This window comes from Olea europaea, chromosome 9 (assembly GCF_002742605.1).
Source record: "Olea europaea var. sylvestris chromosome 9, O_europaea_v1, whole genome shotgun sequence".
Taxonomy (NCBI): Eukaryota; Viridiplantae; Streptophyta; class Magnoliopsida; order Lamiales; family Oleaceae; genus Olea; species Olea europaea.
Genome location: NC_036245.1, coordinates 12,267,312 through 12,283,715, shown reverse-complemented (window position 1 = coordinate 12,283,715; position 16,404 = coordinate 12,267,312). Strand labels below are relative to the sequence as shown.

At 36.6% G+C, this 16,404-nt stretch overlaps 1 protein-coding gene across 1 annotated transcript; it reads left to right on the top strand.

The window, feature by feature from the left end:
- Positions 1-14,207: 14,207 nt before the first annotated feature.
- On the top strand, positions 14,208-14,573 carry LOC111399964. The gene has a single exon (XM_023027445.1). It carries the CDS (start codon positions 14,208-14,210, stop codon positions 14,571-14,573), a length of 366 nt encoding a protein of 121 aa, XP_022883213.1.
- The last annotated feature ends 1,831 nt before the right edge of the window (positions 14,574-16,404 follow it).

The window sequence follows — 16,404 nt, the reverse complement described above, 5'->3', positions numbered from 1 at the left end:
AAAAGAAAAAAATTGAAAAAAAAAATAGGGATGAAAAAGAAAGAAGTGATGGAGGAAATAATTTTCAATGTTACAACATTATTTTATGCTCATGATTCCTCTTAATATATTACAAGAAGGGATTGTGTTGTGTGAAATAAATGAAGAAAAACAGTTAAGTGGAGTGGTGATCTTATAAGTCTTATATATGTTTGAGCTTGAGGTAATTCATTTTTCTTACTCCACTGGTTTCAATGGCTTTTGAGTCACTTATCCAAATACTTCCCACCTAGACCCTAAGCCACATTACAACCCATGGAAAAGACCTTATGATTTGTGCTATGCATGTGATTTAATTGGTGGAAAATGAGAAGATATGCAAGCATATAGTAGAACATCTCTATTGGAATGAACTTGAGTGAAACACTTACCCCTTAAACACATGAGAGTTGAGTGCTAATATTCCGTGAGAGTTTACATGTTTGGTTTACTCCATCTTTATTTGAGAATGCTTGCTAATTGGTTATAAGTTGTGTGAGAATATTTGTTCATGATGTGTTATGTGTTTTAACGAGTTTAATTGTTCTATGTTGATGGCATTGCAACTTTAACATTTTTGTGAAAGTGAATTTGAATTTTACTCGAGGATGAGCAAAAGCTAAGTGTTGGGGAATTTGATAAAATATACAATGTCATGTTTTACATCCATTAATACTTGCATTTTTGTGACTAATTAACGTCTAAATGTACTGAGTACCCTTATATTTTGATTTAGATCGCAATTGGATAATTATGGCATAAATTAGAGGAAAGGAGTGAAGAAAGACCAAAGTGAAAGAAATCAAAAGTTCAAGGACTAAATTGTAAAAATCTAAAAGTTAAACTGGGAGACGAACAATGGAATGAAAATTCAAGAGTTTTATAGGTCAAGTGGATGAAGAAATAAGTCAAAGAGGTGAAATATAGTCGACGTATAATCACACATCAATTTCCGATCGAAAAGGTTATGCACCGATTTTTAGCATCATATTGGAACCCATTTTCGACATGGTAGACAATAGAATCGGAAGATGACCTCTGAAGAAACGTTGTAGATGTTTAAGTTTCTTTCTAACACAACTTGAATCACCTCAATCAGATAATGGGAGAAAAATTTATGACCAAAATATTAAAAGCTGTCCGACGGAGAAAACCGTATAACCATGCGGTCGCACGGTTCATTTTCCATGCGGTCGTACAAGCCATTCCAGCAATCTCAGGACCCTGTTTTGACATAACCATGCGGTAGCACACAATATAACCATGCGGTCACATGGTAGAAACTTTTGACGCGATTTTTAGTTTCCTTTTTCCGTCCAACCATGTATGGAAACAAATCCTTTCACCACATAAATACCCTAATTCACCCTAGAACGTGAGAGAACGCCCCCAACACTACTTTTCTCTCTTTGTGCTCAAGATCTATGATGTGTAACTAATTTCTTTTGCTTGATCAAAGGAGGGAAAAGCCTTGGAACAATTATAAATGTGAGATCCACCTGATTTTTATTGATTAATTCATATGCTTAGTATTAAATCTTCTTTTGAAATTATTTTTATGATTGTTGTGTTTAATTTCTAGAGTGCACGCTAGTTTATGAATCTCTACAATCTATATCTAAGTTGAATTTCAAAACTGTAATTGTTGATTGGTTTAACTTATGAAGCAACTAAGATTGATAATTTGCTGGTTGGAAATTATTAGGGAGAAGATTTATCTAGGTTAAATGCAAACGCTTAGCTTGTGTTATCTAGTTCATTGTTTTCTCTAATTCGTAAAGCCATTATTGAATTAAATTCTCGTGCTTGTCTAGGGTTGTTTGATAACGAGGATTAATTAGATCGCTTGTGTTCTAATTAATTAAAACTAAGGAGAAATAGAAAAATTATTTCGAATGTTAAATTTATTTTTCACAATGAATGCTATAATTGTGAATTGATGATTATATGTGGATCAATGACCGGTCAGTAATTTCCAATGGTGGATGTTGACTTAGATCAATGTTAGTTCTATTGATTTCATTTAATTCGATAATTTGTGTTTACATTAATTGCTATTTTTGATAATTGTTTGTTTAAAAAATCAAAACCCCCCTTTTAGTTAATTTAGCATAAAAGATAGACTAAACACTCTTTGTGGGATAGACCCTTACTTCCACTACTAGATTAATTTTAAGAAGTATAGGTTTTAATTTGGAGTGCCTACGATAGAACGCACCATAGACTTTTGGAACTAGTGGATCGCCAATTACAACAAATTCAGCAATTAATACAATATAGTGAAAGGGGAGAACAACAAGGAGTTGATGTCACACCCTCATTTACATTGGTATCCGTACATAACCTAGATATAGAATTTCACATATTTTTTTTCCAGTTTGTTAAAATGAGATAATACCTTCACAATTATATCCCTGTTTGCTAACTCCTCATCACCTGTGACGATCATGTAATATGTCGAAACCAAAGTCATATCGCCATAATCCAACATATATATTATGAGATTATAAACATATCTAAAGGCCATGTCAAAAGATATACAACATAGGACCCCCAACATATGTCCCAATATACCATAAACTTAAGATAACAGCCCAAAAATAACCCTACAGGTCATCATCCATGTACATCGAATTCTAGAATCCCGGAAGAGTTCCACAACTAGCCGTGCTCTCTATGTAGTTTCAGGCTTACCTACAATGCAAGAACTACATAAGCCAATACTTAGTAAGCAAAAATATGCATATCATGAATATGAATATCACGATAAAGAAGTATCATATTTCAATATTCATCAAAGTCGACTCGAAATTATTTCGTTTGGTTGGGTCCTTGACCGACTTACTATGCACCGGATAGAGCTCTGCACAATATCAATATTAATAATCAAATGGCCAATATGAAATCAACATCGGCGAGTGGACCATCCTCTCGTGACCACTAGAGGCCCATTCCCTATGATCCCCAAGAAGTATCCCACCCGACAACACCAATTATCATATTATCATAAGGGCATAGTCGTGTGGTCCACCCTCCCGTGATCACCAAAGGCACATCCCCTGTCGACCTTTGTAATCACCCAGGAAGTATCACCCGCGATGGCAAAACATGTCACATAAGCATGGCTCACATGCCTCGGTGCCCTAGAAGTGGTCAATAAAACATTTATAAAGAAAACTCAATTTGAAATCATGTTTCGCATGCAGAATTTTCAACCATGATCACATGTACTGCATGCCGATGAAAATGCTCATGAATGACATGCTTAATGAAAATTGATGTCAGCAAGTTCTGCAACGTCATACTCAACGATCATAATCATCATAAGAATGATAAAAATCCACCTTAATTTCAGTGGTATGTCGTATTGCATTATATAGAGCTTGACAAGATGGTATAAATGGAATACAAATTAATAATTTACAGTGAAATGGAAACTGTGTAAATTAGCCTCCTTCAATTATGTGATAGGCATTGGCATGCTATGGGAAGATTGTGATTAAGGAGTAATATCCTCAATCACAATATTATTTCCAACACCCCGTCGTAAGCTCAATGTCGGATTTGATCGAACATGGAGCTTCGAACAAAAGAGCTCAAATAGAGGTTAAGGAACACTCTGGGTAAAGATATCAGCAACTTGTAGATGAGATGGGACATATTGTGTACAAAGTTTTTCGATGACAACAAGCTCACGAAGAAAGTGGTAGTCCAATTCAACATGCTTGGCCCGCTTGTGTGAAATCAGATTGGAGCTTGAAAAAATGGCACTTTTGTTGTCGCATAAGAGAGTGAGCAGCTGAGGCATATATACATTGAGGTCATGCAGGAGATGTGTGAGCCAAATGAGTTCAGCGACAGTGGAGGCAAGGGCACGATACTCAGATTTGCTGTTGGAACAAGAGACAATCGGTTGTTTCTTGGCACTCCAGGAAACTAAATTGTCGCCAAGATAGATAGAATAACTAAAGGTCAAACGACGAGTATCTAGGCAGCCGGACTAATCAACATCAGAATACGTTACAAGAGCACCAGGAGAAGTGGAAGGGTAAAAATGTAGGCCAAAGTGAATGGTGCCTTTAACATACGGAGGATGCATTTAATAGCCAGAAAGTGATCAATAGTGGGAGCATGTAAGAACTGAATGATAGAGTTGACAGCATGAGCAATGTCGGGCCTTGTGATGGTCAAGTACTGAAGTACACCGACGAGGGATCTATAGAGAGTGGGGTCTGAAAATAGAGAACCATCAGCATAAAGATGCTGAGAAACAACCATAGGCGTGTGAACAAGTTTACTGTCAAGTAATTGAGCTCTAGTAAGAAAGTCCCATACACATTTGAGCTGACTGATGAAGAGACCATCAGAAGTTGGAGTGGCTTCAAGACCAAGAAAATATCTGAGAGAGCCTAAGTCTTTAGTGGCAAACTCAGAGTTAAGTGTACGAGTGAAGCGGGCAAGAAGTGAAGAATTGTTACCTATAACAATGATATCATCAACATAAAGAAGTAAATAGATAATATCGGACTTCTAATGAAAGACAAATAGAGATGTGTCAGCACGACTGCAAGAGAACCCAAGGCGAATAATAAAAGAGCTGAAGTACTGAAACCAAGTACAAGGGGCTTCTTTGAGACCATAAAGAGCTTTCTTCAACTGGAAAACATGGTCTGGAAAGCGAGGATCAATATACCCTGGAGGCTGTTCCATATAAACTTGATCAGTAGGAGTACCATTGAGGAATGGGTTTTTAACATCAAGTTGATGAAGGGGCCACTTTTGTACAACGGTGAGAGAGAGTACAACCCGAACAGTAGTAGCCTTGATTATGGGACTAAAAGTATCGGTATAGTGAAGACTAGGGACTTGTGTATAACCGTTGGCAACAAGACAGGCTATAAGGCACTCAACAGATCCATCAGGTAAGTATTTGATTTGAAACACTCATTTGGAGCCCACAATGTTGGTGTTGGTAGGGTGAGCTACCAAAACCCAGGTGCGATTATTCTGTAATGCATGAATTTCTTCATCCATGGCAGTAAGCCAAGTAGGATTTTTTTGCAGCAGATTTGAAACCTTTGGGCTCAGTCGATGCAAAAAGAGTAGAAAGAAAACCAGAAGAGCCCAAAAACTAAGATTGGCTGGATATCGAGTCTTGAAAATGCCAGCTCTTGTAAGCATAGGATGAGTGGCCAATGGGACCACTGCAGTAGGTGTGGGATCTGCACCAGGTTTAGGAGGAGATGAACTTGGAACCGATGTCTGTAAAGAGGCACCTGCAAGAGAATGAGGATCCTGTAAAGACTTATTCACTGGATCAGTACACATAATGCATGGATTAGAACTGGATTGAGTGAGTTGTGGAGAACGGGTGTCAGGGAGTGGAGGAGGTGGATTTGTATAGGTGAGGCTAGGTTCCAGAAAATTGGAAAAGTTAGTGGAGGATATGGGTTGAGCTTGAGAGGTAGCAATGGAAGGAAAATGTGTTTCATCAAATTGAGCATGGTGAGTAATATAGAGCCTAGAGGTAGAAGGGTCGAGGCAACGAAACCTTTTGTGAGAGGGACTGTAACCTAAGAAAATGCATGGGATGTTGCGAGGAGAAAATTTGTTAGGCATATAATCTCGTAAGCAAGGATACACATGACAACCAAAAGGGTGAAACTTCTCATAGTTCGGAGGGTTACCATACAAAATCGCAAAAGGTGATTTACCACCAAGAAGTGGTGTAGGCAAGCGATTGATGATGTAAGCTGCAGTGCTAAACGTGTCAACCCAAAAGCGAGGAGAAATGTGGGAGTGAAAAAGGAGTGCTAATCCCATCTCAGTCACATGGCGATGTTTTCTTTTTGTGCAACCATTTTGGGCGGGTGTGTATGTACATTAGAGCTGATGGTGAATGCCACAAGAGCGGAGATTATCTTGGAAGAAATTACTGGTAAATTCAACACCGCTATCACCTTGGAAAATTTTAATTTGAGTGGAGTATTGATTTTCCACAAATTTTTGAAATTGAATAAAAACATTATAAAATTCAGATTTCAATTTTAAAGGATAGAGCCACATAAAATGAGAATAGTCATCTATAAAAATGACATAATAGACAAATTCTAAATTAGATTTGACTAGAGACAGACCCAAATGTCGCAATGGATAAGATCAAGTGTTTTCGATGACCTATGTTCATTTCAGGAATAAGGCAAGCGATGACTTTTAGCAATTTGACATGTGCTACATAAAGTTGGAGAAGGCAGCAAAGATGTAAGATAAAGCTGGTCTTTTTTATTCGATAGAGAAATAACAGAATGATTGACATGTCCAAGTTGTGCATGCCATAAATCATAGGACACACGAAGCGATTTATTATTAAGAACAAAAAGAAAAGTAGAATTACTTCGCTCGAGCACATATAAGCCTCCATAACGCTTGTCGATTGCCACCACCCTTCCTGTTTAGCGATTCTGTACAGTGAATATGTTATTAGTAAAGGTAACGGATAAAGGAAAATTAAATGTTAATTTACTGATGGAAAGTAAATTCTTGGTAAGGCGAGGTACAACTAGGACATCAAGAAGATATAGATTTGGGGTCAGGGAAATTTTACCGGTATGGATAATTGGTAGTGAGGCATCATTCCCAACAACCACACCATCCTTACCCATGTAATTTGTGGCCTGGTCCAATTTAGAGTGATCCATGGTCATATGGGCTGAGGCCCCTGTATCTAAATACCAGTCAGAGCTCACATCTTCATTTAGAGTACAAGATCTCGTGAAGGCTTCAGCAAGGTGAGCTGGTGTCTCATTTTGATCATAGCGTTGAAGGCACCGATCAGCAAACTGGACATCCATCCTGCAAATCTGGCATCTTGGTGGACGACGCCATTGGTTGTAGTTGAAGCGTCCCTGTCCACGACCAGATGAACTGCTGCCACTCTCGTCGAAGCGACTCCGATGACTACGAGAAGAGCCACCACGATGGGTGGAATTTTTTGTGATAGCAAAGGCTATCATTGCTGGAGAAGATGAGTCAAGGGATTTTTGAAAAATTTCAAAACTTTCTGCCTTTGAGACTAAATCTGTAAATGAGGGCAGAGAAGTTTGGGCTATTTTTGCTGTGGAGAAACTGGAGAAATCAGCACCGAGCCCGAGGAGAACCAATATACCTTGTCAATACCATCAATTGGATGACCAACTGCATGTAGTTGGTCACAAATTGCTTTGAAGGAACGGGCATATTCAACAACCGATCTATTGTCGCGTTTCATTAATTGCAGGTCATCCTTAAGGCGTAATTCTCGAGCTTTAGAGCGATGGCTAAATGCATTTTCTAGTGCGAGCCACACGTCTTGTGCAGTGGAGAGGCCAACTACCTTAGCCATGGCTTCTTCGATGAGGGAGGAAAGTAACAAACTGAGGAGACGCTGATTAGTAGCTTTCTATGCTAGGTATTTGTCACTTGGCGTGAGAGAAGTGGTAGTGTCAGGATTTGGGGGCTGCTCAAGGGTGCCATCAACATATCCTAATAATTCTTGACTCTTAAGAAGAGGGAGGAGTTGGGCTTTCCAGAGGAGATAATTTGAGGAGGAAAGTTTAATGGTGATCATGTGGATTAAGGTATTGAAAGGAAGAAGGGTGGTAGAAGTTTTAGAAGCCATGAAGGGAAGAAGAATAGGATATGTGGTATGCTAAACCACTTGGCTCTGATACCATAAGAATGATAAAAATCCACCTTAATTTCAGTGGTATGTCGTATCGCATTATATAGAGCTTACAAATCAATAATTTACAGTGAAATGGAAACCGTGTAAATTAGCCTCCTACAATTACGTGATTGGCATTGGCATGCTATGGGAAGATTGTGATTGAGGAGTAATATCCTCAATCAAAGTATTATTTCCAACGCATCATATGAGGTGCTATAAGCCTCTTATCAACTGATATAAATATTTCAACATTACTATATCACATATACTAGGTTCTTGCATCGTAGTTGCAAATGGATTTTCACTTACCTTTCACCTTTGTGTGTGGAAGCTTCTACGGAGATTAGATCCATTTCCTTTTTCACTCGAAGTCGGAAAATCACCTGTATTACCATTTAATATTAAAGACAATCCTCAATTTAATAACCTTAACATAAAAAATCCCAAAATACATCCATTCTCACCAAAATAATTTAGACGGAATCATCATTTCAAGTTACTGGCATTACAAACGTATCTCATAAATTTCGCTATTTTTCGAGTCCAATTATGAACATCAACATCATCCAATTGTTTTCGACAACCTAGTACTACTTAGAATCTATTTTCTAAGACCAAGAGATGGTTAATGGATATGTAAAGGTTGAAACCACATTTAACAAGAAAATTGACAGAATTTGTTTTTCAAGTTTCATCACTGTCCAACTACTTTTCCAATCCTTTTTCACCCCCTTATCTATATCCAATGACTCCCAAGTTTTTACCACATTTCTATAACATGTATTTGAAGTTAATCATGGTCTAAAGTAGTGACAATTAAAGTGTTTTCAGAATCAAAATGGTCCATTTCCACGGCACCAAAATCAGGCTGTTTTTATTGTGACAGTTTTCGGTTTCCATTTTATTAGCATGTCACGAATCAGATTCCAGGCTATTAGAAGACCATTTATATCCTTCTAACTCACATATAAAAACATTCATTTAAATATATACAAGTTATATCTTAAGTATTATCCAAAATCAAAGTTTAAACCATCCAAATTCATCAATCAACACATCTCTATTCCTGTTGGTTTCTTTCAGGTTCTTGTACTTGATTGCCCCTCTCTTTTGACATCATAAAATCATCAAAAACCCTTATAATTAACCTCAAGTAAGTTTATAGTTTTAAAATATTATAAAACACCCAAAAGTACTAAAGAAAAACTTCAAAACCGTGACTTAAACTAACCTTTACAAACTGCAATCCCAGCTTCTTATTTTTCTATTTCTCTTTGCTTCCTTTGTTCTCTCTCTCACTTGGGGATATATTTGGAGGTTTAAATGTCTTATCTAAGAGATGTATAAGTATCCTCAAGTATTGGAGTCTTGAATGATGCTTAAGGATGAAGGAAAGTGTAATTAAAAGACAAGTATCCTCAAGCATGAGCTGTCCAAGCAGGAGGTGGGTTTACGCAGCCAACTTTGACCTTTTCCTTCACTTAAACAGTTCCATATGTGTCTTAGAAGATTTTTATCTATTCTATAATAAGAGATAATGGTTTAGAAGATGTTCTGGAGGCTTAAGGTTGAAGGAATTAAATGTTCGATTGACAAGTCCTCACAACTTACAAGTTAAGTAGGAGGTGTCTTCCTCGCAGAAACACCTGACTTTTCTCCTATTATATTGGGTCTATTTATAACTTATAAGATATAAATACATCCTATAATAAGTATTTAAGGAGTATGACACAAAATTGATGCCTTAAGTCTAAAGGAATTTGGGCGTTAATATGATAACGATCTCAAGCATGAGGTGTCCAAGCACGATGTGTCTTCATTGCAGCCATACTTGACTTTCAACCATTATATTTGGATGCATTTGTGAATTTTAAGATTTATATCCATCCTATATCAAGTTCTTAGGGAGTAGACACGAGATTGATGCCTTAAGGTTGAAGGAATTGATTGTTAAAATGACAAACACCCCTAGCACGAAGTGTTCAAGCATGAGGTGGTAACTTGTAGTAAAAATCTAATTTTACATCTATCTTTGTAGGTGAAAATCAAGTATCCTTGACTTATTTTAATGTGTTAGAAATCCAATTTACTTTCCCTAAGATCTCACAGTATATTATAGAACTAATTCCTCAACCGTTCATTTAATTTCTTATCCGATTGATACATGATTGTCGATTGATTTCCACAATTTGCACATCAATATTTATAACGTCATATGAGACATATATTATCACATCATGATCATGTCCCTTTATGTCTCATGTCCCAAATATGCCAATTACCTATCTAGGGTTTAAGGTGGCCTTGATTAACTAAATAGAAAGCTTGAACCTTTGTCAATACTAATTTCCGACCTTTTCGATATTCTATTTGTTATCAAGCCAATCTCGAACATTTGGTTAACCTAATTTTATATCATATCTCAATACAAAATTCAACACCTAGGTCGAGAACACGAAGACTAAACTCTTAAAATATCCATAATCAAATGCACCATTTTGAGATAAAGTAATTAAGAAAACTAATGCAAGTGACATTGTGGATAGCATGAAATGCATGAATCATACTGGCCAAAAGTGCAATATGAAGTTAGGGGTATCATAGTTGAATTCGTTCAACCACAACAAAGGCCTGAACATATTGAGGTAGTTGGAGAAAGATTTAGAAAACTAAACCATCCAATATTTGAGGATGCATTGGACCTAATAGCAGTAGAGGATTGGTTGAGGACTTTAGAGAATATGTTCAGGTATACGGGAGTTTAAAAAGTAGAAAAAGTGATTTGTGCATCCTTTATGTTACGAGGTAGTGCTGGACATTAGTGGGATACGATGAGTAGCATTGAAGATGTAAATGCCATGACTTGGGAGAGATTTAAAGAGTTATTCCGTAATAAATATTTTGCAGCCTCAGTTCAAGCCATGAAGATGAATGAATTTATACAACTAAGATAAGGAGAGATGATAGTAGGAGAGTATATTTGTAAGTTTGAACAACTATCTAGGTTTGCTACCCACATGGTTAATACTCGTACACTAAAGGAAGAAAGATTTCTTGAGGGGCTAAGACCAGAACTATTTAGAGCTGTAAGCATGGTAGAAATCCAAGATGTTTTATAGTCTCAAATTGCGAAGAGAGCATTAGTTGCAGAACAAGCCGAACAAAGAATTAGTCGTGCTCAAGAGCCTCGATGACAATTTAGGCAAGGTCAAGGATAGCGTTAGCCTAGAAATGATAAGAAAAAAGCTTTCCAAGGATAGAGTCAAAAGCTTAAGTTTCAATCGAGACAAGGACAACAACATTAGGATCAGGGCAAACGTTCAAGGATAGATCCATGAAAAGTCTCATTAGCACAACCATTTTACGCCAGATGTGGTGGACATCATACTGGAGCATGTCCTATAGAGACTAGGAAATGTTATGTTTGTGGAAAGCTAGGACATCTTGCTAGACATGCCCAGGTAGTCCAAATCCTACGGAGCAGAAAAAGGTACCAACCAGGGTGTTTACTATCACAAGATCAGATGTCGAGGCAAAACCATTAGTTGTAATAGGTAAATTCTCTATTTTTGGCATCCTAGCACTTGTACTATTTGATTTTGGAGCTATGCATTCATTTGGGTCTACTGAATATGTGAGGAGGTTGGGTAGGACACATGATATACAAGAGGTCAGTTATAGTGTAACTATTCCATCTAGAGATGTACAACTAACCAATTTGATTGTACGAGCATGTGTGATCCTTATAGAAAATCGAGAGCTCTATGCGGATTTAATTGTGTTGCATATGAGAGATTATAATATAATTTTGGGTATGGATTAGCTGTCAAAATATCAAGCTACTATAGATTGTAAGAGGAAGTCAATAACCTTTCAACCTTTGGGGAATGAGCCATTTACATTCGTTGGGATTGAAAAAGGTTTTAGAGTTCCAATTATATCGGTATTGAAAGCAAAAAGGTTACTAGATAATGGGTGTTTAGGGTATTTGGTGAGTGTTATAACTATTGAAGCAGAACACAATCTGAATCTTAGTGATGTACCCGTGGCACAATAATTTCAAGAGGTATTTCCTGATGATTTACCTAGGATACCACCAGATCATAAGATAGAGAGTTTGTAATTAATTTAATTCTAGAAACATCTCCAATTTTCAAGGCTCCATATAGAATGGCCCCAACTAAATTGAAAAAGTTGAAGTTACAATTACAAGAGTTGTTAGATAAAGGTTTTATTAGACCTAGCTTTTCACAATGGGGTGCGCCAGTATTATTTATTCATAAAAATGATGGTACAATGACACTGTGTATCGATTATCAAGAGTTGAATAAGGTGACAATTAAAAATAATACCCATTGCGAGGATTGATGATTTGTTTGATCAATTTCAGGGTGTATCGATATTCTCGAAGATTGATTTGCGATCTGGATACCACCAACTAAAGATAAAGGAAGATGATATTTCAAAGATAACATTTAGTACGAGATATGGTCATTATGTGTTTTTAGTGATCCCATTTGCGTTGACAAATGCCCCGAAGCTTTTATGGATTTGATGAATCGGGCATTTAAGGATTATCTTGATAAGTTTGTCATTGTATTTATTGATGATATCTTTATTTATTCTCGTACTAAAGTAGAACATATTAAACACTTGAGACTAGTCCTTCAGGTCTTAAAGGACAAGCAGTTAGTGAATTTTGGTTAGACAGAGTTGTATTTTTGGGACATATAGTATCAGGTGAGGGCATATCAGTAGATCCAAGTAAAGTAGACGCTATTGATAATTGACCACGACCTATAAACCCTTTAGAGATTAGAAGTTTTATGGGTTTAGCTGGATATTACATTAGATTTGTGGAAGGATTTTCAAAAATAGCTTCTTCTTTAACGAAATTAACCAAAAAGAGTACTAAGTTTGAATGGACAAATGATTGTGAGCAAAGCTTTTAGGAATTGAAGAAAAGATTGACTTCAATCCCTATCTTTTCAATCCCATCTGGTATTGGAAGCTTTCCGATTTATAGTGATGCTTCAAAGAATGATTTGGGATGTGTATTGATGCAAAATGGTAAAGTTATTGCATATATGTCTAGACAGCTTAAAGAGTAGGAAAAGAATTATCCTACATATGGCTTGGAACTTGTCGCAGTTGTGTTTGCACTTAAGATATGGAGGCATTATTTGTATAAGGAGAGGTGCGAGATTTATACTAATCACAAAAGTTTGAAATATCTATTTACAGAAAAGGAATTGAACATGAGGCAAAGAAGATGACTAGAGTTCGTAAAGGATTATGATTGTGTTTATAAGCTATCATCCCGGTAAGGCTAATGTTGACCTAACGCATTGAGTGGAAAGTCGACATCCAATGTTGCGAGTATGATTGTAACTTAAAAATTAGAATTGATAGATTTACAAAAATGGGTATTGAAGTTGTGTCACAAGGATTTGTAGAGGCTGAATTTGCAGCATTGACACTTCAGCCAACATTATTAAATAGACTTTAGTAAGGGCAATAGGAAGATGCTTGTTTTTCTAAGGTAAAGAATGATGTACATGACAGAAAAGCTTCAGATTTTCATAGATGAGCAGATGGTATCTTGCGGTTTAGAGGACGATTATATGTACCTGATGTAGAATATACCGGAGGGGATATTTTATGTGAAGCTCACGCGATACCATATTCTGTTTATCTAGGAGCTACTAAAATGTATAGAGATTTGAAGTTACATTATTGGTGGCCAAATATGAAAGATGAGATAGCCGAATATGTGGGACAATGTTTAACCCATCAACAGATAAAAGTAGAACATCAAAGGCCAACAGGAACCTTACAACCATTACCTATCCCAGAATGGAAATATGAAAGAATCACAATAGACTTTGCAATGAAATTACCAAAAATAACTAAGGGATAGGATAGTACTTGGGTTATTGTGGATAGGTTAACCAAATCAGTCCCCATTTCATTCCAGTTTGTTCCACTAATTCCATGGACCGATATGCTCAGCTCTATATACAAGAAATAGTTAGACTTCATGGAATGCAATTATCTATTATTTCAGATAGGGATTTAAAGTTTTTATCTCTCATCTGGAGAAGCTTATATAAAGCTTTAGGGACGCAGTTGCTATTAGCACAACCTATCATCCTTAGATTGATGGAAAATCAGAAAGAACAATACAAATTTTGGAGATATGCTGAGGGCTTGTGTATTACACTTCCAAGGCTAGTGGAGTAAATTTTTGCCATTGATGGAGTTTGCATACAACAACAGTTATCAGGCTACAATTGGAATGCCTCCTTACGAAGAACTATATGGTAGAATATGTGAATCTCCAGTTTATTAGGATGAGATTGGAGAAAGAAAACTGCTAGGACTAGATATGGTTCGTAAAATGGCTGAAGTTGTGATGCAAATACGTCAGGGAATGCAAACTGCTCAAGACCAATAGAAAAGCTATGCGGATCAAAGAAGAAGAATGCTAGAATTTACAGTTGGAGACCAAGTATTTTTTAAGGTAGCACCAATGAATGGGGTTATGCGATTTGGAATGAAAGGAAAATTGAGCCCAAGATACATTGGTCCATTTTCTATTATCGAGAAAATTGGAAATGTTGCCTACAAGCTTGATCGTCCTTCATCAATGTCCCAAGTGCACAATGTGTTTCATGTATCCATGTTAAGAAAACACATTGGAAATCCATTTCATGTACTAAAGAATGAGCTGATAGAGATAAAACCATATTTGACTTATGAAGAAAAACCTGTAGAGATTCTTCAACGAGAGGTAAAGCAACTTAGGAGCAAGAAAATCCCATTGGTTAAGATATTGTGGTGGAATTAGTCAATAGAAGATGCCACTTGGGAAAGAGAAGATGAAATGAGGGTTAAATATCCAGAACCTTTAGGGTAAGCAAATTTCGAGGATGAAATTTTTCTAAAGAGGGGAGGATATAATACCCCTAACTTCACTTTGCACTTTGGGCCAATATGACTCATGCATTTCATGCTATTCACAATGTCACTTGCATTTGTTTTCTTAATTACTTTCTCTCAAAATGGTTCATTCAATTATTGAGATTTTAAGATTTTAGTCTTCGACTTTTCGACCTAGGTTGTGAATTTTGCATTGAGCTATGATAGAAAATCAGGTTAATCTAGATGTTTGATATTGATAGGTTAAATGATTGTGATCTTGAAAGTGCCAGAATGATCATCAATAAAATTACTCGCTTTATTTTGGCTAATCATGGTTACCATAAACCCTAACTAAATCTTTAAGATATTCGAGATATGAGGCATGAAATGACATGATCACGGTGCAAAAATATAAGTCTTATATGATGTTATAAATATTGATTTGCAAATTGTGAAATCGGTTGAGAATAGGATGACAATAGGGTAAGCAATTAAATGAAGGTTTAAGGAATTAGCTTTATAGTATATTTTGGAATATTAGGGCAAGTGATGCGAACCCATGAGCAACGAACACTCACGAACCCACAACTAGATTGCCATAGTTCCCAAGAATGCCAATGAATTGATGGTTTTGGATTCAATCCCCTAACAATGAATTAAGCAAACGTTAATATATGAAATTAACAACCTTTTGAATACACGATTTAAGAATCTCATCCGGGTTTTGTTTGAACGTCACAAGATTTTAAATATTGATAAGTTCGATATTGTGAAGCATCACGCCTCGAGAGAGAAAACTCAAATTTTAATTCATCATCAAACTTGGTTACAATGGAATGAAAATATTGTTTATACTAAAACTAATAAACCCTAGAAAAAAATATCAAAAAAGGAATAATTCTAAAATCCTAATTTAATAAGGTAAGACATGTCTCATATTATAGCAAAAAAATATCAAAATATAAGACTTCTAGTTAAAGTTGGAAACTCGCAAAAATCTATGAAATCAAGCCCAGAATTAGCTATTGCGACCGTATAGTATGTTTTATTATGGTCGCATGGCTGTATTGAAGGCTGCCAAACAATTCTCTGCCTTCCCCTATGTGGCTGCGTGGATGAATAAGCCATGCGGTCGCATGGCTTTGCGTCCCGGCACCATTTTCAGCTTCTGGACTTCGGTTGATCCCAGGTATCCAGCTTTCATCCAATCTATTCGAACCTCCATTTCCTTGATAAAACTTGTTCTTAACATACTCCATCTCTTGAGCTCCATGGCTTGATCATGGTTCCGGCAATCTATTTTGTCCCCAATTGGCCTCCAATTAAATTCAAACTTAGCATGCCACTTCTTCCCGAAGTGCCCCGATTCTTTGGAACTTTGGTGCATACCTTGGATCACATCGACAAGTAAAATGGATTTTTGAGACATTAAAATAAGCCAAGGATACTTCATTTGTACCTGCAAAATAGATGCAAAATCGGATTTTACTAAAAGGAACACCTCGATGCATAGTACACGTCATGCCTATTGATTTGTCTTTGTAATGGTTAATTCCTTCACTCCTAAGCATTAGTCATGTGTACCACTCCTTTAAGACATCTTATGTGTGGTATATTGATTACACCCAAAGTGAAACGCGGCGGTTGTAGTATAGCTTCGGTGTGTCGTATCCACAGGGAGATGGGAAGATGTTCAAAGGTTCAAAAGCTAGGGTTTTTCGTCATGAATTTGTATGAAAATAATTTACCAATTTGAA

Excerpts from the sequence above, each read along its gene's own strand:
- LOC111399964 (XM_023027445.1), top strand. The coding sequence starts at position 14,208 with ATGCTAGAATTTACAGTTGGAGACCAAGTATTTTTTAAGGTAGCACCA.